We start from the raw sequence: 23,302 nt of genomic DNA, 5'->3' as shown, positions 1-23,302 counted from the left end.
ATTTATAACAAAATATGACAAATAAATATCTGTCAGTTTTATTCTAACAAAGTTTTCTTTTTTTATTATATAATTCATATTTTATTAACACATACCAATATCTATTTATAAATACTACACCACCATATATACAAATATAAAATAAATAACTCATTTCTATGTAGGGGTCTAATATTCTATAAATAGTAAGAAATATAATTATATGAAATCACAAAATTCTAAAATAAAAATATTTTTAGGAGCTTTTCTCATTAAGAAAAGAAGAGGATATATTTAAAAATCTGGGTGATGAATCGTCTTTGGTCAGATTCGAACTGGTGACCTCTTACTTACAGGATGACTACCTTCGCCACAAGACCACATACGATCCTAATGGTATAAGTCAATAAGTAGTACAGTAGGAGTATACTGTAGTAGGGTAGCTAGTATAGGAGGGTGCGCGCTACTATAGCTGGATAGGAAAGATTAAGCAATAAGTTTCTAAACAAACCTAGAAGCGGCCACCAGATTTTGACTTCCAGTTGCGCGCTTTCTCAAAGCCATTGCGTGCATTGCGATAGTCATCGATAGCCTGTTGTAGCTCCTCCTCAGTGTTCATAACAAATGGTCCTAAAAAACAGAAACTTTTTAAGACTTACCCGTTTTAGTTTGTGCATGTTATTCAGATTTTAATTGCCTCATCTTCAGATGAATATTATATCATTTTTTACACTATCTTACCATGCTGCTTAATTGGTTCCCCTAGCGGCTTACCAGCAATCAGTACAAAACGACATTCAGTTTCATCCTACCAAACAAATATGTATTATTATCACAAGTGGCATAAGGAATTTTATTCAGAAAGGCACATAAAAGTGGTTGTGGCATGTGGAGAGATAACTAGAGGGTCACTCAGGAGGGAAACCCCTGAGGAGGGGACCCGCAGGATGTAAACCTCTTTTGGGGACTGTGAGCGCTATCCCCGTACCATGCATATGATTGTGTTTTTTGTTATTGTTCTTATCTTATATCTTTAAGCAAAGAATATATATCACAAGAATGACTATTCCGCGATTTTTGCATGAGAAATTTGTAACAGAGAGCTCCAGAGAGTGATGCCCGCCCTCATAAGGGCGGATGTATACATACTAAATAAGACTTGATTTAATAGACATGATACATGTCACATTAAATAGAATTATGATAATAGTTTTTGCAATTGTAAACTATTTTATAATACATATTTATTAACAAACTAGTGTTTATTCACTTTTACAGACAATTATTTACTAACATGCTAAGTTAGTTCACAAAAAAGGCCTAACACAGCAACACCAAAAATCAACGAATATTATACTCAGCACGGCCTATTCTTTACCATTGCCGTGTACTACTGTACGCCCGGTAAATTAAGTATTGTTTTTATGATATAAATTAGTATAAAACACATGTTATTAATAGGAGAAAATGTTAAATGTCATTAACATTTATTTGTTTTACCAGAAACAAGTTAAATATAGGAATATTATTAAACTATCCTTCGTGAAAACGTGTAAACACCAACACGCCCGGTCACGCTATCGTAGCGCCCGGTTGATAAATCAAACTGTTTATACGGCAGTTTTTACTAAATAAATTGCATAAAACGAACAATTAAATATTCAAATAGTATTTAACATGATGTTGGCATGTAGTTGATAACATTTTTATCATCGGAAAATACTCCGGTGGTCCAGCATTTGATTAGTGAAACCTTCACAAAAAGTTGTATACATCCCAGATACATCCATACTTATGGCGGCGCCCTACCACATGGACAATATTACTGTTACAGGGAAAATCGCGGATTACTCATTCTTGTGATATATATTCTTTGCTTTAAGTATAGAATACTACAGTGTTTTTGAATATAATACTTAGTATGGGATATTTAGTACTTAGTATGGGATAAGGCCTACTACAAGACATATTTATATACAGTATATTAATTTATATTACCTTATTTTCAATTGTGATATGGTCACCATCACTCAGAACAATAGTTTGATGCGCCTCCCCTTCTTTCACTTTATCTCCTTCTCCTAAATTAAAATTTAAGATTTTAAACTCATGTGTTGGTTTGGAATTTACGTTTAATAAATGTTTAAATATAATACTGTGTTAATTTTGAGTATAAATACATTGTACAAATGTCTTAGGCCTACTTGGTGCAATATTTTTTTTATTTTTGTATTTCGATGTTTTTAAATTGTTTTGCTTAAGTTGCCCCTGACCATTGTGCTTTGTTTCTGTTCTGTATTTGTTTATTGGTCGAATAAATAAATGAAATGAAACCACAAGTGAGTGCACTCATTTGGCGTTCATCAACATGTATTGCTAAGAGGAAACAAACTTACCAAATAAAGCCTTTCCAGTGAGTATGTATGCAAATGCAGTCCACCCTCTAGTTAAGTCTTGACGAACTTTACCACCTTTCTGAATTCTGAAATCAAGGTATGTGGTTGGTGTACGAGTACGAACTTGCGACTGTGAAAAATAAAATGTAATGCAATGTCGATTTTTTTCTGGTTGGAATACTGTTAATCTGGGCAACATTTTCTTGACATTAATATTGATAAAACATTAATAAAATGAACATATATACCAAAATAAGCTACCTTCTTTCCCATTGACTCCCCAGCAATGACCTTTACCACGACACCATCTGCTTTCGCCACCGGAATATCCTTGCTTTTCAGCTCCTGGTATTGAGGTTCAACCATCTTGAATTCTTTGCTCAGATTCACCCACAATTGAAGAACATGTCCTCCTTCATCAGAGCCTGGCATCTCAGAATGTACGATACCTCTTCCTGCGGTCATCCACTGCAAATCTCCGGTACTAATGGTGCCAGAATGACCGGCAAAATCTTCATGAATTATTTGTCCTTTTAAAGCATATGTTACCTGTGACAAAAAAACATTTTTTTTAAATCAAATATGTAAAGTAGAGAAAATAACTAAGATTAGGCCTACCTGAAAAAAGGAAACAAAAATGACAAATACTGTTTCAAATCCTCGGTGTGGGTGGTCAGGAAATCCTGCAGGCTTCTTCACCTTCCCTTCATCAAGTAAGAGGAAGGGGTCAAGATTGCGGAGCTAAAAATAACAAAATAACATTTTTGTTTAATTTTTTCTTTGCACCTTTTCTTGCAGCTAAACTGTAATTTCAATTTTTTAGTTTTAGATTACCTCTCGGCTTCCAATACTGCGACGAACTCTGGCTCCCATACCTTCAGCTTGTTCTATGCTAAGCACGTTCTTAATTATATGGCGCGCCATCGTCTGATTTGCTATCGAGAACTGAGGCTGCACAGCTGATGGCAGTATAAGAATATTTTCACTTGTGCTTTCGGTATTGACGAGTAAAAGCAGATGAGTGAAAAATATTAACATAAGTCTGCTGATACTGTAAAGAAATTTATTTCACTTGTAAATATATGAATAAAATTATAATATAAATATGCGAATGACATTTGTCATTGTGTAAAAAGTTTCAAAAATAATTAATGTTAAGGATAGTTCTAGTAAGAACTTCCGAGTCTACATAACAATAGAAACACGTTGAGGGACACACAAGCTTCGGCTTTATAAGTCTCAACATCAAGTTAATTACTATTCACTTATAATGCCTACTTGATATATGGCTTAGCGAGCTCTAGGGCTAGACTCGCTCAACTCGGCTAATCACACACAAACTTCCTTTACATATCCTAGCCTACTAGGCCTAGGCTAACTTACTAGATAGTAGGCTAGAACTTTAAGTAGGCCTACTTAGACTGTAAATACAGCTTTACTATGATACTCTACCAATAATCGTATAAATTATCGAATGGTAAACACACCGTGTAAAAACCTAATACAGAATTGATACAAAATTGCAATGTCATTATTGTTTACATAATAACAACGCATGTTAATTTTTAAGTATTTACGCTTGATTAAGTTCATCTTTTTCAAAACGCCCTCTATTGACTGAGGCGCGTGGGACTATTCCATTTTATATCACAATCCAATCACTCGAAAATTACAGTCTTGCAGACTGTAACGGTAAATTTGTTTTAGTAAATCTTATTTGTTAATTTTATCTGAATCTACAGCATTTTTAGGGAGCTATATTGAACCATAGATTCTACAGCAGATCTTCAAGGTGCAACTTCTAATAAATTTAATAGCATTCAAATCAGTTTAACATTCTGGGACCAAGATCTTCGTACTTTGTATAGTTTATCACAATAAAGTGATTATAGTTCTAGATAGAACATTTGTATCTGTGTCAAAACTGCTCACAATCGTATAACCTTGAACTATTTGCGATAAACCTTATTATTACACCATCAGCCACAAATATTAAGCATTTTTAGGCATGTATTTGTTATCAATTGGTGCTGTTACAAACTCAATGATTTGTAGAAAAGAAATTGTGTTGTTGTTGATCCAATAGATCGAAAATATTAAAAATAGTACTTTCGCAAACATTCAGCTTGCTTTCAGGAAATCAACAGTCTACTTGAAAGCAAAATGAATGTTTGAGAAACGTTGTTATAAGCACCAATTTTTAGTACCTTTCAATCGATTGGATCAACAAAAAAGAACAATTTATCTTCTATAATATTAGGATTAAAATGAAATTATTTCAAGATCAATTATTGATTGATGTGCAGGGAATTCATAATTTCAAGAAATTGAACAAAAAATGTTGTGCTAGACAATCGATATTAGGAATTAAATGAATGTATTATGCAAATTATTAGAAATAAAATTAATCAAGTTATATTGCAAATATGGTAGTTTTTATTTGTTCCTAAATCATGATAAAAATTTACAAAATACAAATTCACGGGATCTCATCATACCATGTATCAAATTGTGACAAATATTTCTACCATTTTTAAAACATAATAATAAACTTACGGTAGTTGCTATAAAGTATAGAAATAGATTTAAAAATTACTCTATTACATTATTATTAACTTAGATTAAAATATTTTATTACAAATATAATTGATGAACTGTATATATTTTTATACCAAAAATTTAATAATATTGATGAAATTAAAAATATCATTCTTACTGTAGAAAGATAAAAATCTTCTATATTCTTTCTATACTGTCCACGATAAAAAAATAATTAAATTTATACATCTGTATATTTTTACGAGATCGCTGTGATCTAGTTTACCGTAGTCTCTATTCGTCGATTCCATCCATCTGTCCGTCAACAAAGTATTATATTTATCATTCTTCTTAATACCTATTTTTATCCGTGTATTTTTCAAATTTTCTGGCATTTTATTTTGTATATTTGAGGCTTTAACATAATATAAGCTTAAATTATTTTCTTTTTTATAATTAATAAAAGAACAAGTTTACAAAATCAATAATCTATCTAATCTCCTTATTTTACGAGATTCAAGGTGAAATGAAATAAGTTGATTCAAAACTTAATTTTTTCAGCTCTTTTGCAAAAAGATTTAACAAAACTTTAAGTAAATGTGTTTAAAATTTCAGTAATTTAGTGGATACACCACCTGATGTATTCTTACCATGACAAATAAATTTACATGAACATCAGCAACAAGAGGTTCACACAGTGGCGTAACAGCTATGAGCGCTCACTGGCTAACCCCAGGGGCCCCGAAGATTATAAAGGCCCCAACAAGCATTGAAATATGTAGAAAAAGGCTAAAAATGCTAAAAACTCCAGCTTTGGAGGGCCACTTAGGGTTCCTGAACCAGGGGCTGCAGGCCTCAGCATTACGCCACTGAGTTTACACCTTGTGGCCCGTTAGAGAGGTCCTCCATTGGAGACGATCTCCCAACTGTTTCTTTAAGAGTTAATAGTTGCCTTTTTCTTTTGTAATCGTATATGATAAGGAATGAAACGTTTATAGCATATGAGATATATGATTAGCATCACCAATTCCAATCCCAAGACGACGCCAAAGCTGGCTCGAATGCCTTTATTTGTGTACATCTGACTCACAAATATTGGGCCTAGAGTACGAGCTAGACTTCCTGCTGCTGTAAGTATGCCCATATACAAGCCCTGAAACACCAATAACAACAATATCTTATAATAGGCGTTTTTGGCTGGTATCTACATGAACCAAGCTTGCAGCTAGGTTTGTTACAGAGAAGTTATTTTTTCAAAGAATGGGCAAATATTGTAATGAGCTATTTACACCTATCTGGCTACAGGAACTCCTCTCTCACATTGTTCGGATATGGAGCTAGATCAAAATACTGTAGACCAGTTGGAATAAGACTATTAACATTATTAAATAATGTAAAATTAACTTTACGATATATTGTCCCCCTGTGTGTGTTGAATATACCATTTTAATGTCACAATAGTTATTCACTTTGACCAAAAATTGAAGCAAAAAAAATTATTGACCTGAAAAAAAACCTTTATTTTAATTTTTGTTAAATTTAACTGTTATTTTTTTATTAAGTAAATCATTGTTTTTGTTGGTATTCCTTTTATGGATGAATTAGTTTATTAAAACTCCAAAATTGCGTATTCAATGTCTGATTTTTATTTTTTTTGGGGGGGGGGGGGGGGGAAAGGGAAGTCCATCTTTAATGTCAAGAAAATGCACCACTAAAATAACTTACCTGTGGCTTTGGTCCCAACATCTTAGAATACAGGATAAAACTAAGTACCTGGCACGTAGGATACCCCAACGAAATCACGAATATTGCAAGCCCATATTGCCATAGAGGGAGCAATTTAGTATCGCACCAGCTATATGAACAACCTAGGCCTGGTGCTATCGTTGAACTGAAGGTCATATTTACGTCTGATACATTAAGAGCTGAAAAAGAAATACTGTTTATTTTCTTCATTTCAACTGCGACACAATGCAATTAGTAATGTTTTATGAAAGTTTTTAAAACCTAAAAATCAATGTATTTGAGTTTGTGGCAGTGCTGAATGTCATAATGTGAAATCATTTGTTTGCCGTTAAAGCCGATTTCCTACTAAACGAAAGTGTAAGCTTATACGCATGCATATTCATCTTTCCAACTTCCAAATCCCTCCCTGCGATGAATCCTAGTTCTTTGGGATTTTGCTTCAGTGAAATTGGTAGTTCAAACTATTTCCAATTTTTACATAAAGTGACAAATTTAGCAACCAATCAGAGCTCAGGAAATGAGCTATGACGCATTTATACGAATCGAAAAGCTCAGCAGACACGCAATCACATGAAAATCACAGCTATATATTCTTGTAGTGAAAACGGTAGTGCGATTTTTTTTCTCTGTGAAACGATTTGAATAAACAAATTTGCCTAGTGGAAAATCGGCTTTTTTGGAAAAAAGTGGAAGCAGTTGATTTTTTGTAGGCCTATTGGCAATCTTACTTACCATAGTAAGGTATTGGCATGTATCCAGGACCCCATGGTAACATCAAAAAGATACCAATGATGAGGAATATTATACCTGCTAACATCACTAATCTATCACCAAATCTATAGAAATTAAATGTTAATGATGTTTAATTATTTTTAAATTTTTAATTGTTGCATGTTTATTTGAAAAAAATAAAAGTTAAAACCACTTTAAAATGAATTACTGGTTAACAATGTTAAGAAAGTGAGTGTGAATCAGACCTAAGAAGCTGTATAGTAGATTTAAGCTATATTCATACGGCACTGTTCAATTCCTTTGTTTAAACAATGCCGTCTTCCGTTCCATGAAACGAAACAAGTGTGAATGCAGCTTGATCTAGTACTTTTGGTTTCAATTGAGTAAACATTGCATTATTACAATATGCCCACTCTTTCTCCAGTGTGAATCAGACCTTAGAATCAGAAAGTGTACCATATTGACTTACTTCTTACTTAATGGTTTCACTAATGCGAATATCGACACTGAAATAACTGCACTAACAGCGCCAATGATTCCATTGTATAACACTGCATGTGGCCTTGACCAAGCATACATATCCATTGTCATTGGTGTTCCAATTCTACAAGAAAAATAGAATCAATAATATTGTAAAAAATTTAATGAAAGCATCCTTACACATAATTTTTGTTAAAATAAACATGATTCAATTCAACTGACGTAACATAATACATTTAACTCAATTATTATATTATTATTATGTATTAACTAAATATTAATGAATACAGTACATATATCCAAACAGGACACCATGATTTGCGGTGCACTCATCAATTATGATGTTATTTGGTCACATTCTGAAAACATCTTGGGAGAACATTTGGGAAAACATAGGACATTGTCATTACTCTAAGTCACGCCCTTTTATACTTAGTAATTTACCCGTCATTCCTGTCCTTTGGGTCATAAATTATTATTATTATACAATTGTAATTTATCTGATACTTACGTTTCATACATTGAGAACACAAATAGAACGATGAAGTAGATGATATTAAGGATCAAAATCAAAGGCAAGTCAATTCCAATGCTGCTTGTAACTGAAAACAAGAAAAACACTTATTTTAAACTGAATTCTTAATGAATAAGCTCACAATGATGAAACATGCAAACAGGACCATTTGCAAAACATAGATGTAATGGATAAAGCTCTGTCTACACTATCAAACTTTATGCGACAAAAAATGTGATGTGCATATATATGGACATGATCATGTCATATCACTACCATATTTGGCTATATCACTACCATATTTGGGCACATCACACTTTTTTTTGTCAAACTAGTCCGATAGTGTAGACAGAGCTTAAGTATATTATTATTATTATATTTTTCACACTGGATATAAAGATAATCACACAAAGGAGCATATGATGTTATACTATATAATAATGTGACACAATTGCATGGCACCTTACCTGATTCTGATGCCGTATTAGATGGTAGTTGATGATATGCATTTTGTTCTGATTTTGCTATGAAATGACAATGAAGAATGTAATCAATTTTAAAGACACTAGGCTAAGCAAACATATTATACTACACAATAACTGATCTAAAGCTCTGTCTACGCTATCAAACATTATGTGACAAAATGTGATGTGCCTATATATGGACATGGTGATATCATACCACTACCATATTTAGGCATATCACTACCATATTTGGGCACATCACACTTTTTTTGTCAAACTAGTTTGATAGTGTAGACAGAGCTTAAAACAAAAAGTGAAACTAGCCACATCTTTGTTGTAGTCTGTTTTTTTTAGGACTATTAGTAATTAAGAACAATGGTGTCCACTTGAATAAGATACTCATTATAATCCAGTCATAACGTCTGTATACAGTTATAACATGGAATAATTTGTTTTCCTTCATAATGATACTGGTTGGACAAATAGAAACTACAATGGGAGAATCACATTCCCTTTCTACTACAAATGGAATGTTTGGGCACTGTGGCCTTTGAATCCAAGGGTTTAGGTTCAATCAACATACATATCAACGGAGTAAGGGCAGAATCTGTTTGGGCTTTAGCTCATTCTGAAGGCCAATTTACAGAGACGAGCGGTAACGGTAAGCTTGTCCCACGTGGAGTCTGTTTATATCCTCAGCGGAAACTGCCTGTTCGCTCAGTGCTCATAAAATCATCATGCTTATAAAATAACAGATATTTTTATTACCGTTACCATTCGTCTCTGTAAATTGGCTTATATGGTTATTATTTTTTGGTGACTGAAAAAATATTATTATTGTATTATTATTATTAGAATATTTTTTAAAACAATAGAATCATAGAGGATGTACCACCAAAATGGCATAAGCAATGAGCTGTATCTTACCTGAAGCAAAGTTATCCATACTGTCGTACAGCGACGATGAATTTGGTGATGAAGCATTAATAGCAGTACCATTATTTGCTGATGGTGATTATGATAAAAAAATGATTGAAAATGTACTGATAAATGTAAAATAATACTTCAACAAACATTGATGTATAAACTGCTAAAATACAATACAGAAGCCCACCTTCCTGAAAGAAGGAAGGGCTTAATTTTCCCTAAAAACATTTTTCAGATGGATTCATACTACAGCGTGAGCTTATACCTGATACATGATTGGAGAAAGGTTACAATGCATGATGGGAAGAAGCAATGAGGAACAATGAAGAGATGTTTGTTACCTGATCAACATTTGATTGACAATTGACAATTCTATTTTATGCACAATTTTAAATTGAACAAACAAAAATTTAACTCTTAATTTTCATTAATGTGTCAACAATTTCAGGAAAATCAAGTAAGGTTACAAACATCCCTCATACCCATCCTCACCCCTTGATATAAAACATTATTATAAATGTATATTGAAGGCAGTAAGATGTGCATAATGATTGAACGAGATGACCTTTGTACCTTTTTTGACATTTTCGACTCCTTCATGAAATGCATTCATATTATAATCTTTGTCTGTATTTAAATATAACAAAGTTATTTTATCTAATTAAAAAATGTTTATATTATTCAATTAATAATTCAAAATTTCTATTATTATGGTCAGCTAAGTTTGAAAGACTACATTATATAAAAATCCGATAATGTTTTGTTGAAATACTTCTTTTGATCCCGAGAACACAGGGCCAGTTGTGGATTGTTAATACTAAAAACGACCTCATCACAAAATGTTTGTTGACACAATTTTACTTAAAATAAAAATGAACGTCTAGTGAGTTTAGCCCCGTTGTACAAAGCCGTTTCCACTTGGGAACAGTTATGCATTAGCTGCTCCTATATTCTCAAGATTATGTAAAATCTTAAAACATCATTTCATGATATTAAACAATTTGAGTTCCTTATTGTCTGTTAACCGACCAATCACCTGTCTTATTTTAACTTATAGTGACCATAATAGGAGAATACTGTTTGCTGCCAAATTTTTTTTTGATCACCATCCACCAAACTTTAAGTGCGTATAATAATACTATATTTTGATATAACAAAATTTTGTATTGAATATTTATTTTTTAATTTAATTGGTGTGTAACACAACAAAACAAACAAAAAAGGAGTGATTTAATTAATGAAATCAACCGTCTAAAATTCCCAGCAATGAATATCTATCTTTCCCAATGGAACTTACCAGGAACGTCATTATCAACTGTTATATCTGGGATTTGGTATTCCTTAAATGCCAGAAGGATAAGTGCGAGATTCACGCACGTCATGATGGCATTTACAAATGCCGGTACTGTGTACATATTGATGGAGAGCGCCCCAACTGAGACACCGGTTTCGCCAATCGGAACAAAGGCAGCCTGAAAGACTACAAAACTCTTAAATTATTGCAAAATCAATAAATCTTAGGGAAGGAGAATGATTTTAATTGTGTGCTGGTTTTGACAAGAATGGAGATCTATCATTTTAAGAAAAAATATATAGAATATATATACAACAGAACTTCTACTAAGGGGACACTTTTGGGACCCAACATATTCTGTCCTTATTAGGGATGTCCCCTGAATATAATGTGAAAACAATATTGCTTATTGGAAAAGTGTAATCCTAATAGGATGGCTCCTGAATAGGGATGTTTTTATTTGATTTATTCCTTTCAGTGAAACATAAAAAGGGTGAGAGACAAGAGCTGTCAAAGACAACTATCGCCAAAGGGCGTGTCTCTCTGACTACTGTATGTCCCAATTCCTCAAACTACTGTGTAACATACTTTACATGACACTATAGGGATGCATCCCGAATAGGCGTGTCCCAAACTTGGGGTTCCACTGTAACAGACTTTAAATGACACTTACCAGGACCAAAGATAAACCCCACAGCCTGGAATCCACTGATTGCTGCCATAGTACCAGTTCTTTCTTGAAGACTCGTTGCTGTTGAAACATAGGACCTGGCCACTGCTGTATTACCTATTAATTAAAGAAGTTGTGTATAGTACAGTGGGTAGTGAGAGCAACAAAGCTTTAGCTCTGTCTACACTATCAAACTAGTTTGACAAAAAAAAAGTGTGGTGTGCCCAAATATGGTAGTGATATACCCAAATATGGTAGAGATATGACATCATCGTGTGTATATATGGGCACATCACTTTTTTTTGTCATATAAAGTTTTAATAGTGTAAACAAAGCTTAAAGAACACAAATGACATCACACCTCCAGATAGTAGTTTGATATTCACATGGGATCAGCAGGGCACACTGTCACATGATCATCTAGATGTCCTGTGCAGTGTGACCTTCACATTATTATTGTTCATCCTCTTCTTCCCCTTCAGTGGTGATGACAGCTTACAATAACGTTGTTAATAGCATTTTACATTAAACATTTGTAAAATCATTCATTAAGTGCCATTAGTTTAACAAGAAGTTTAATATTTCAACATTGCAACATGACATTTAGAGAATAGCGACAGTCACCGTACTGTACATACAAATAGAAGAACAATGAATAAAAAAAACAATAAATCAACCGAGAGAGAGGTGTAGTACAAAATAAAGAGGCTTAATCATTCTCTACAGTCTGAATGAACTTTTAAAGCAGTGTTACAACACTTGTCAGCATTTGGCTGAAACTTAAAACTTCTGTTGGTACTGTATCTTACAAATGTGTTTATTTGTTTTTTGATCTATATTTGATATATTTGACATTTTATAGCCTTTTGGCTGTATTCTCCTCCCATGTGTGTTTTTTATTACAATATACCTTAACTAGCACAAAATAGTTTCCAATCAATTCTTCCTACCTGCACTGAAGCCGAGGAGTAGCCTAGCCACTAGCATGTACTCAGCATTGTGAGACTTGATAGCCTGTAGAAATGCATAGAGTAGGTTAGCTCCTATGCTTAGGATCAATGAGAAGACTAGTGGTTCTCTGGCCCCTCTTATGTTACCCCAGACTCCGCAGATTGGCGACGACAGAAGTTGGCCCAGGCTGTAAGAGGCCACCACCCAGCCAAGAAATGTCTTAGTTGCATTGTTATCAATCTGTTAACAAAAATGTACAATTTGGTTACATATAGAAATGTTAAAAATTAATTTAAATTCATCAATATTTTCTCCTTCAACACAATACCATTTTTTTGGGATTCCCTGTTCAAACTAAATTACATTTTATTTGCTAATTGCTGAATATCCCTAAAGAAAAAATATATTTAAAGTAACAGAAAAAAAGGAATATAAAACAGATACAAGAATTTGAATATTGGGTTTTAATTATTTTGGTAGTGCATTTGAATGACTTACCCGAGTCAAGTATGGCCATACAGACGGCATAACCATTGAGAACCCTAATGAACTCAGAAACATTGTGAGGTACATTATATGTATAGAGCGCCATCGCTTCTTGTTTTCCTTCTCACTTAAAAATGTTGTCCCGTCTTCAATACTAGTTTGAAAAAAAAGAGAAAAATCATTAGGATAAATTATGTGCAATACAAATTTCAAAGAGAAAAGTAAAGTCTCGGTACTGTATATATTTCTGAAGTATCATACAGTAGGAATATTTTGTAATACAACATCACATGTGTTTCACATGTATCTAGTAGTAACCTAACACTTAACCTAACCTTACATGATACAGGCACCACATGTGATATAAATGAGATACTGTATTACCGAATATTCCTATGATACTTCGGAAATAGATAGTATGTGGAGATACAGCACTCGAAATCAGGTGTGTAAATAAGAGAATTCTTACATTTACAATGTTGACAAAACAACATCACCTACCTTAACTTTTCCATTACTGGCCAACTATAATTTTGTTCTTCAATACTTTCAACAATTATATTAGAATTGTCTTAATTAAAAACATAAAATTTAAACATGAAAGTTCAGATTCAACTTGCAGTTTAGCTCTTAATACTTGGTCCTGTATCTAAACAGTTCAAAGACACACTACGCTTGGCTTATAAACTGTACAATGTTTATTAATTGGTCAAAATAAAGTTACTTAAATGGACGTGCGGTCGCAAAGGTACAGTAAATAAACAAGATGAAAATAAACACCTAATGTTTAAAGTTTAATTAATCTTAACGACAGATACAATACGGTCCAGATATAGATTGGTATTATTATTGTTAAAAGGGTCATTGACCATTTAGCAACCCTATTGAAGCCTTACACTATAATGAACTGCACCCAGAAAAATTGTGCTCTAAAGAATTTTAAACTGCATGATAGATAAACTGACAATTAATAATTGGATGAATAAGTCTGAAAATTTTCAAATTAGCTGCCAGCTAATGAGTTTTTGGTTGAATTTAACCATTTCTTTGTCATTTTATAATTGAAAACATTGTTTTTTCCTCATTTTTTTTTCTACTAAAGTGATTAACTTTACTAAAACTACAAAATAACCTATTCAAAAAATGTAATGAATTAAAAACATTAGGTGACAGTCATATTTTTAACATATTGTGTTTGATTAAAAATATTCATCTGATTTTGGATAGTCATGAAGAAGCTGTCCGAGCCGGATTAGTTTGCTAATTTTTTATTTTTTTTCGAAAATAATTAATAAATAATTAAATAATAAGACCACATATTGTGTTTATAACTTTTATGAATACTTAATTGTATGCAAGACTATAGTAATTGTCTCTATTCTTATACCACTCGTCTGTGTAAATTGACCTACTGTAACAGTACTAACTACCACAGTACAGACTACTTTAAACCAATTCGTCACTCGTCACACGAACCGGCGAATCGTCATTTTGGCGCGAAATTTTTTTTTGTATATTTCGAAAGTACAGTATTTATTCTAAAGAACAATTGATGCAAATATCAACTGCGTATCTTATTTCAATAATTAATTATTTAAATTATAATTTGGCGAATATATTGTGATATTATAATCATTCGTCACACGAAGCGTCGAATATCGATTCGTCATTTCGTGTTCGTAAAACGCGCATCACGCACACTGTTTACGCGCCTCAATAAACGGCGAATATGCAATTCGTCACTAATTGCATGTGATCTGATTGGTTTATTGCATATCTGGAACATTCCATTATTTGATGGCCAATTTTCAGTCCCGCGAAGTTAGATTGAGCATAGATTAAAGAATATTGAACAGTATTTTACCCAGTAAAAACTGATTTTTGTGGTTATTGATAAATTATTTAGTAAGCTAATTATATAAATACATTTCAGGAAATGTAATGCAACGTTTCGATGTTTGTTCTTTCGTACGTTCACTCGAGCACTAGCAAAACATTACATTAAATTATGGCACTGACAACACATACACGAAACGGTACGGTAACGATTAGGCCTACATCAATGTTATAGTCTTAAGTATTTTGAAATATTTAATTTTTTAGAGAATAAATAACCTGATTATTAAAAAGAAACATCAAATTTCACCTCTATTGTTAATGAGTAATGCTACTAAGGATAATAACTTTCATTTCTGTGTACACATTTTTATCAAACAATTCATACATTTTGATGTTAGAGTATTTATATTTTTTGTTTTTGCTTTTTAAATTAGATTGTTACAGTATATATAATTATTATAATCAGTGGGTCACCAAATATCTTTGGGGCATGGCTATACTAAATACTATCGTATACTATATAGGGTAGTCTGCACATTATCCTGTGATATGCCCTACAATAAGACCACATTGCTACGGTATCACATTAAATTAGTAAATAATTTAAATTAGCCTTTTAATACGGATATTAGAAAAGGCAGATAACACATTTAAAGTTATTTAATAAATACTATATTGGCCATGAATGGCTAAATTATTGTAGGCCTAATATGCTGAAAAAGTCGTATTGTACAATGGACTGTCTAAATTATCTTTTAACTGTTCCCGTAGGGCCTACTAAGGGAATATTGAATTAAAAACGTTTATTCTAACTATCTAACATTGCCTTGCCTTATGTAGAGATCAAATAATGTATACATTAATAATTAAATTTAATTAAATGAACCATGTTTCCGTTTTTCCATTATTTACAATAGCTAAAATGATGTTTGTGCATCAGTTAGGCTACTATAAATTACATTTTGCAACTGATTTGTGATTTTTCTTTTGCATTTTTAACAGAATAATTTGTTTACTTTATATTATTATCGTTAGGGCTCTATCTAAGATGTTTACGTGGGACTGCCTATTCATTACCACGCAATCGCGGCGAATACCGCATATTTCATAGTCATTGCGTAAGATTCTTGTTCACACGAAGTCGAATACGTCGAATATCGCTTAGTTACGCGATACGCGGTAAATAATCTTCACACGAAGTGACGAATGTATTAGTTAAGTGATTACTCTTTAATTAATGAGTATATTTTTTTATGGACACGTTAAAATTATTCATTTGGTATATTTTTACATAATTACCACAAAAATAATGGAGTGACGAATTTATTGGCCTAATAGTATAATTCTACCACAACATCAAACACAATTATATGCCTAAAGTATTACTGACATAAACTCTATTTTACAAAAAAAAAAAACTTTTTAAATTTCAATCTTTATAAAAATTATTTCAAATGTACAAAATGGAAGAGGGTTAATCACGACAAGAATAAAGCACAAACATTTAAATGAATCAAAAGATTTCTAACTCAATGAAACCAAAGCAATATCCTTGAAAGTGAAATCTTCACAAACCACAAATAGTGTCAAGTGCCTTTGTATTAAGATCTTGTAAAATCTCGCTTTCTGTTAGCAAATTTAGCTCTATTATCTATATTATAAGTGAGAGAGTTTGTCTGTTTGTCTGTCTGTTTGTTTGTTTGTTTGTCTGTTTGTTCGTTATACAAATTTTTGTTACTGCACGTAATCTTACATATGGGGTATCAAAATGACCGCAATTGTACCGAGAATGTTCTAAGCTATATTTCAACATCATCCGCAACCTAGGATCCATGTTAGGGACCAAAATGTGGTCAAAACCCCCACTTTCGATATTTGTTCGTTATACAAATTTCTGTTTCTGCACGTAACCATACGTATGGGGTATCAAAATGATGGCAATTGTACCCGGAAGGTTTTAAACTACATTTAAAGAAATTCCCCCGAATCCTGGGGTTTTTGTGGGAGGGGTGGGGGCGGGGGGGGGGGGGGGGGGGGGTGGTGTGGTGGTTTGTGATGTCATTTTTTGCTAGGGCTCGGGGTTGTAGGCTATCGAATTGTAAAATTATACTACAAAAGTTTTACAGTATTTGAATTATCCTCAGCAAGGTGTTTGGGGAAATACAGATATAGATATACATATTTTATTCATTAACCAATATGACACCTATTCAATTAAACATTTACCAAAGTACTTTAACCATATCCAGCTATGTACCGGCCTCCTGGATTGTCTCATTACAGACATCCATTCCTGTGTGAACGTACACACGTTCTTTACTGTTACTGTGTTCAACTACATCACCATTCCTCCAAGAAAAAAACGCCCATTGTGAGGGAGGGGCGTTGGGAGATAGAGTACAGGAGACAGTGGGATTTTGCTTAGGCTAGGAGATAGTGTGGATTTTGCTTAGGTCAGAATTGTGGTTGGAAATTGTTAAAGTATTTAATTATCCCTGGGAGTTTGGGGTGGGGGTGTTAGCCTATCACCATGACCGAAACTGTATTTGGAATGTTTTACATTTGAAAACTGCCACTGAGGGATTATGGGTTGGGAGTGATAATAACATAATTTGTACTGGAACCGTCTTCAACACATCACCCAGTGTATCTGGGGTGTGTTTGTAGGGGGAGGAGGAGCGAAAATACCAGCGTAATGAAGTAGCCTTATGATTGGAATTGTACTAGGAAAAGTTACTATATTTCAACTGTCCAGGACAGGAGTTAAGGTTTGTTGATTGTGGCTGGGGTGGTGAAAGGAGAAAGAATGCTGGGGGACCGCAGTATCTAAATTAGATATTTTAGTTATCAGCCAATATGACACCTATTCATTTACACAATTTACAACGTACTTCAACCATTATTAGACCCATCATAGCTATGTATACTCCTCTCAATTTGAAGCTTAGGTTGAATTGAATTTGTCCATCACTCGAAAGAATTTGTACTGAGAAGGCTTTAAACTCATTTTGAAACCCGCCCTGGGGCGGGTATAATTGCTAGTTAGTATATAAAAGTACAATACTGTATAAGTGCAATGTATACACGTTTTATACAGCCATACATTACCTTAATTTAAAAGTAAATAAAACACCCCCTTTTTTTGGGTACTGTATGTGTGTTTATTTAGCTTTTAGACAAGTTTGCGGTCTATAGTACAGCACTATACAGTAGAAATATAGGAATGTATGGTGGTGGCATTTTATACTAGTATATAATAAAAATAGAATGACAATTGTGGTTTAGCGCCGAACGGTGTAATAAAAGTTAAAAAAGCTATCAAACAAATTATACTGTTATCCAGCTATGTATCGGTCTCTTGGATTGTCTCATTACAGACATCCATACCTGTGTGAACATACACATGATGTTTACTGTTACTGTGTTCAACTACATCACCAATCCTCCAAGAAAAAAACGTCAATTGTGGGAGAGTGGGGTTGGGAGATAGGGTTTGGGTTCAGGGGATTTTGCTTACACCAGAATTGTGGTTGGAAAATGTTAAAGTATTTAATCATCCCTGGGAAGCAGATGGGAGTTTGGGGTGGGGATGTAGGCCTATCACCATGACCGAAACTGTATTTGGAATGTTTTAAACTACATTTGAAAACTGCCACCGAGGGATTATGGGTTGGGAGTGATAATAACATAATTTGTACTGGGGTGTAGTGTAGTAGGGGAGGAGGAGCGAAAATACTAGCGTAATGAAGTAGCCTATATGATTGGATTGTACTAGGAAAAGTTACTAAATTTGAACTGTCCAGGGGAGGAGTTAAGGTTTGTTGATGGTGGCTGGGGTGGTGAAAGGAGAAAGAAGGCTGGGGGACCGCAGTATCTAAATTACATATTTTAATTATCAGCAAATATGACACCTATTCATTTACACAATTTACAACGTACCATTTAACCATTATTAGACCCATCGTAGCTATGCATACTCCTCTCAATTCGAAGCTTAGGTTGAATTGAATTTGTCCATCACTGGGAAGAATTTGTTTTTAAGAAAGAGTATGGGGTATTATTGAAGAGGGGTGGAGGTTGGCGAGTATAGACAGATACTGGCGTCGGGTGTTATGTACTGAGAAGGCTGTAAACTAATTTTGAAACCCGCCCTGGGGCGGGTATAATTGCTAATTAGTTATAAGTCTCATACACATACAGTACCCATTATTAAATTAGTTATACAGTAAGTCTCATACACATACAGTACCCATTATTAAATTAGTTATAAGTCTCATACACATACAGTACCCGTTATTTCCAAAAACTACTGTACTGTACATTAGTCCAAAATAACTCTTTAATTTTATTTCATTCATCTTCAGTAATCACAAGTCTACAATTAACAGGCTTAAAAACATACAATTATAAATACAAGCAATATAACAAATAGATCATATGTACACTACAAATAAAATTATTTACATTTTGACAAAACCTATGACGGAAGCAAGTGAATCATAGAAAATGTCAACTGATATTACTTACGTACAGTACAAGGTCTTAATCCTTGCATACAAGGCATATACTGTATCACACTTTGGCGACAATCTATCTATCTAAAGCTTGTGCATATTTACCAGCCTACTAGATCTCTTAGATCAGGTGGCCATATGTCTGCTAGTAGTTCCTAAGACTAGGACATGATTACTACATATGGTGAAATTGGAAGAGGTTTTGCTGTGGCAGCTCCAACTCTGTGGAATTTCTTACCAATTTCAATCAGACAGTGTGCTACTGTACTCTAAACTCTTTCAAGACCCAGTTGAAATCTTTCCTTTTCAAACAAGCTTTAATAAATTTTAATAATTGCCATCGTCTATTTTAATTTATGTACAGCGCTTGAGAGCTTGCTTATATCAGCTAAGTGTATAAGAATAAACTATTAGTATTACTATTATTATCAACAACAGCAACAACATTCTATTATTAAACAACAATGACATGACAATGGACATATGGGCCAACACAAGGATTTTTGCCACGGGGGAACACTAAAATAAAACATATTTAAGTAGTTCATAATTTCATTCGAGCTGTCAATATGGGGGGGGGGGGGGGTGCGCGCTGGATCCACTCCTGACACCCCTCTAAAGTGTGTTGATCCAGCTTCTTCATATACATAGATCTAACTAATCCATGACTGATAACATTTACAGGCCAAAGTACTATTCTAAAGCCTATTACTGTAATCTATTGATTACGTTTGTAACCCGTGACAGACTCTATTTGCATGGTGGATGCATGCATCACATGTTATTGTGTACTAAATCAGTACTATAATGCATTCGATTTACCGTATTATAATAATAATGTACTTAATAATAATATTCTTTTATTGCAATGCTATAATAAAATGATGGGTAATATGTGACTATGATTTTCTAAATAGTGTCTGGCTACAAAACCTGGCCTGGAAAAATTAGGATTTGATTAAACTACAATACAATTACAGATTATTGATAAGGATTTTTTATTTTAGCACATGTGATAAAATAATTAATTATTATTCTTTAGTTATTTCTTAGTTTTATAAAGTCAAAAAAGTTGGAAATGTAGTCTTGCAGACGATTGATCTTTTGAGTACGGCTTTACTCACCATCATCTTTTCTACCCCATTGCCTACTAGAGATTGTTGTATGAAGGGTCGGTCACCAGAGAGTCACGATCTTCTCAGTCATAGATATAATTATAATTAATATTCTTGTTGGATTGCCATTGCACTATCTATGGATGTAACCCTTAATCAACATTTAGCCACAGCAAAAATGATTAAAATTTTGTAAATAATAACAAATTTGTTATAATTAATAAATAACCCACATTTAAAACTAAACTACGTCTCGACTGCTACTAGTACGCCTACTTTAGTAGTCTATGAAGTACTACTCACTGTAGATTACTATTCATATTCATTTATTATCCAGAAAAATAAAAACAATAATACAAAAAGCATAAATTACATAAAAACAAAAACAAGCATAGAAAAAAACGCAGAATACTATTTATAGTACTACACTGTCCTCTAGCCTACTACTACCAACTAGGCTAGTCCTACCCGGCCTACTAATACTACTAGCCTACTAATAGTACTAGGCCTGCTGCCTACTAGCTAGGGTAGGGGCCAGAGTATGTACTTTCTTAGGCTTAGCCCTAATTAAGTTAGTCCTGAACCTGGTCTAGCCTAGGCCTAGCTCTATTAGTATAATGTAGATTTGTTAGGCAAATACTTACCTATTTACACCGGAAAGCAGTCTTGTTCGTTCATTTGTCTTTTCCATAATTTCCTATTATTCACATTTATTTGAATTAGGTTACACTGCACCCAAAAGTAGGTTGGTTGCGGATAAAATTAGGTTGCGGTTTTTTTGTTGATTGCAAAAACTTATAGAAAGATCGTTGTCACACTCAGCGCCGCGCAAGGTGCCAAAAATAAGTTTGTAAAGTAGAGGGCAGCAGACACCATTTTCCAAGAGTCAGAGAAGTGGAGGAGAGGAGAATAGGCATCAAAAGCACAGATATCGGTTTAGATTAATTAATTAGATCGTTTAAAAAAGTGTCATTGATCATCATTTCATCATTGATCAAGTTTCAGCCGTATGTAAGAGATTTGTAATTCCAGAGAGGCGAATAAGCAATTTTGCTTTAGCCTTAATTTCAAGGTAATTCAAGGTAATTAATATAATAACCCAATGCTAGAAACTTTGTTTACATCGCCGGGGATACCTAAAATTTTAGAACAACGTCTGGTCAACGGTTTTAACATTTTTTAAGCCATAAGCAAATTGGTTGTGCTAACAACAGTTTTTCTTTTCGGTTTAGTCGTCAACCCTTTACCGTAATAAACTCCTTTGTTCAGTAAATTTGCTTCCAATTGAACAATACTGAATTTATTAACAACACAAAATAATTATTAATATCAGTGATTTTCATTAATTAAAGAATCTGTGTGAGTGTGTAACTATATAAACAACAAATGATTAATTTAAATTCCAATATTTATTTCACTATTTGTATCAACATAACAAAAACATCAATAATTAACTAATGTTATTATGTTACTAGTTTATTTCTCTGCTGGCAGAATCCACTTTAATAAAGTTTTTGTCTTTTTATTGTGGGACTAAACTGGCTGTACACACAACTTCAAAGTCTTTATAAACCATATTCACTATATAAACATTTTTGTACAATTTATTTTGTGTTCATCTCATTGTGGTTTAGAGTCGGCAAACTTGTAAAGTGTTTCATTGACCTGTTGGCTGTTCATGTTCTCCAGGTCAGCACAGCTTTCCTTTCCAAAATCTGAAATTGAAAAAAAATCTAAATATAATCATATTATGCACTAAAATATATATACCTGTAGTATATAAAAATATGTTTACTATATTTTTGCATGCAACCAAGCACAGGGTTACCCACAGCTAATTACAACATATTTCTTTATTTGTTGTGCAGTTACACAGCTTACCATATCTTGCATACATCTTTGGTTGGATTCCGCTACATTCTCGAACACGAATGGGAAAAGTTGGATTTTGCTTTTTCAGGTCAACATAACATTTCTCAACCCAGTCTCTGAAACAGTAAAAAAATATTTATTATTATAAAAAAATAGGTGTTAAAAGACATACTACTACCTAACCCTCTCCTAAAAGAAAGAATAAATATAAGACATTAACCAATCACAACACTCCTAAGCTAGGCCTCACAAATAAGTGGGTGCTCTAACAAATTGTCCAGGTCAGCACTCAGTCTCCGCTGTTGCTTGCTGCATGCAGACACGTTGACGCAGGCCTAGGCTAGACACTAATGATTTGTATTTACATAATTTATTAAAATTTCATCAATCAAGTTAAACAATATATTGGGATTACCTTACACCTTGGCTAGAAGATGATCGTTGACATAAAAGAATTCGAATTTCTTTCAGATACTGCGGTAACTTTCGTACTCCTACGGAGGAAGCCATTTTAATTTTGCTTAGTTAGTTGCATAACATAACACATGGAATAACGGTACCACACGATCTTTAGTTTTAAGTACATAAACTCAGTGCTTTTACATTAATTATTGTTAACCCATTTTTTATTAATTTTTTTAATAAATTTAATTTTTAACATTGATAAATATTGTGACATACTGTACATCACATAGAAGAGATTTAAAATGAACTACACTGTACAAATTATCAGATCATTCTTTAGAGTTTCATGCTTTACAGTCAACTCAATTTACCCAGAATTC

General features: G+C 33.3%; 3 protein-coding genes across 4 annotated transcripts; all 3 read right to left on the bottom strand.

Moving 5' to 3' along the window:
- Positions 1-25: 25 nt before the first annotated feature.
- On the bottom strand, positions 26-3,943 carry LOC140050301 (pirin-like). 2 transcript variants are annotated; one of them, XM_072095424.1, is made up of 8 exons: positions 3,863-3,943; positions 3,210-3,426; positions 3,024-3,116; positions 2,637-2,924; positions 2,376-2,505; positions 1,978-2,060; positions 721-787; positions 26-609 (listed from the first exon to the last, which is right to left on the bottom strand). In XM_072095424.1, the coding sequence occupies exons 2-8, from the start codon at positions 3,411-3,413 to the stop codon at positions 491-493; spliced, it is 984 nt and encodes a 327-aa protein (XP_071951525.1). In that variant the 5' UTR covers positions 3,414-3,426; positions 3,863-3,943; the 3' UTR covers positions 26-490. The 2 variants fall into 2 exon arrangements, with proteins under 2 accessions (XP_071951525.1, XP_071951526.1); XM_072095425.1 differs by having other exon boundaries at positions 3,759-3,864.
- Positions 3,944-4,863: 920 nt separating this feature from the next.
- LOC140049415 (major facilitator superfamily domain-containing protein 8-like) lies at positions 4,864-21,823 on the bottom strand. The gene is made up of 12 exons (XM_072094290.1): positions 21,290-21,823; positions 13,190-13,331; positions 12,691-12,931; positions 11,744-11,857; positions 11,074-11,256; positions 9,777-9,854; positions 8,853-8,909; positions 8,383-8,473; positions 7,861-7,995; positions 7,392-7,495; positions 6,639-6,838; positions 4,864-6,066 (listed from the first exon to the last, which is right to left on the bottom strand). The coding sequence occupies exons 1-12, from the start codon at positions 21,334-21,336 to the stop codon at positions 5,848-5,850; spliced, it is 1,611 nt and encodes a 536-aa protein (XP_071950391.1). The 5' UTR covers positions 21,337-21,823; the 3' UTR covers positions 4,864-5,847.
- A 216-nt stretch (positions 21,824-22,039) lies between these two features.
- On the bottom strand, positions 22,040-23,056 carry LOC140049414 (NADH dehydrogenase [ubiquinone] 1 alpha subcomplex subunit 2-like). Its single transcript, XM_072094289.1, has 3 exons — positions 22,933-23,056; positions 22,527-22,633; positions 22,040-22,360 (listed from the first exon to the last, which is right to left on the bottom strand). The coding sequence occupies exons 1-3, from the start codon at positions 23,025-23,027 to the stop codon at positions 22,266-22,268; spliced, it is 297 nt and encodes a 98-aa protein (XP_071950390.1). The 5' UTR covers positions 23,028-23,056; the 3' UTR covers positions 22,040-22,265.
- Between the last annotated feature and the right edge of the window lie 246 nt (positions 23,057-23,302).

This window comes from Antedon mediterranea, chromosome 5 (assembly GCF_964355755.1).
Source record: "Antedon mediterranea chromosome 5, ecAntMedi1.1, whole genome shotgun sequence".
NCBI classification, from domain to species: domain Eukaryota; kingdom Metazoa; phylum Echinodermata; class Crinoidea; order Comatulida; family Antedonidae; genus Antedon; species Antedon mediterranea.
The sequence above is the reverse complement of the archived record's forward strand: the minus strand, read 5'-3'. Positions and strand labels throughout refer to the sequence as shown.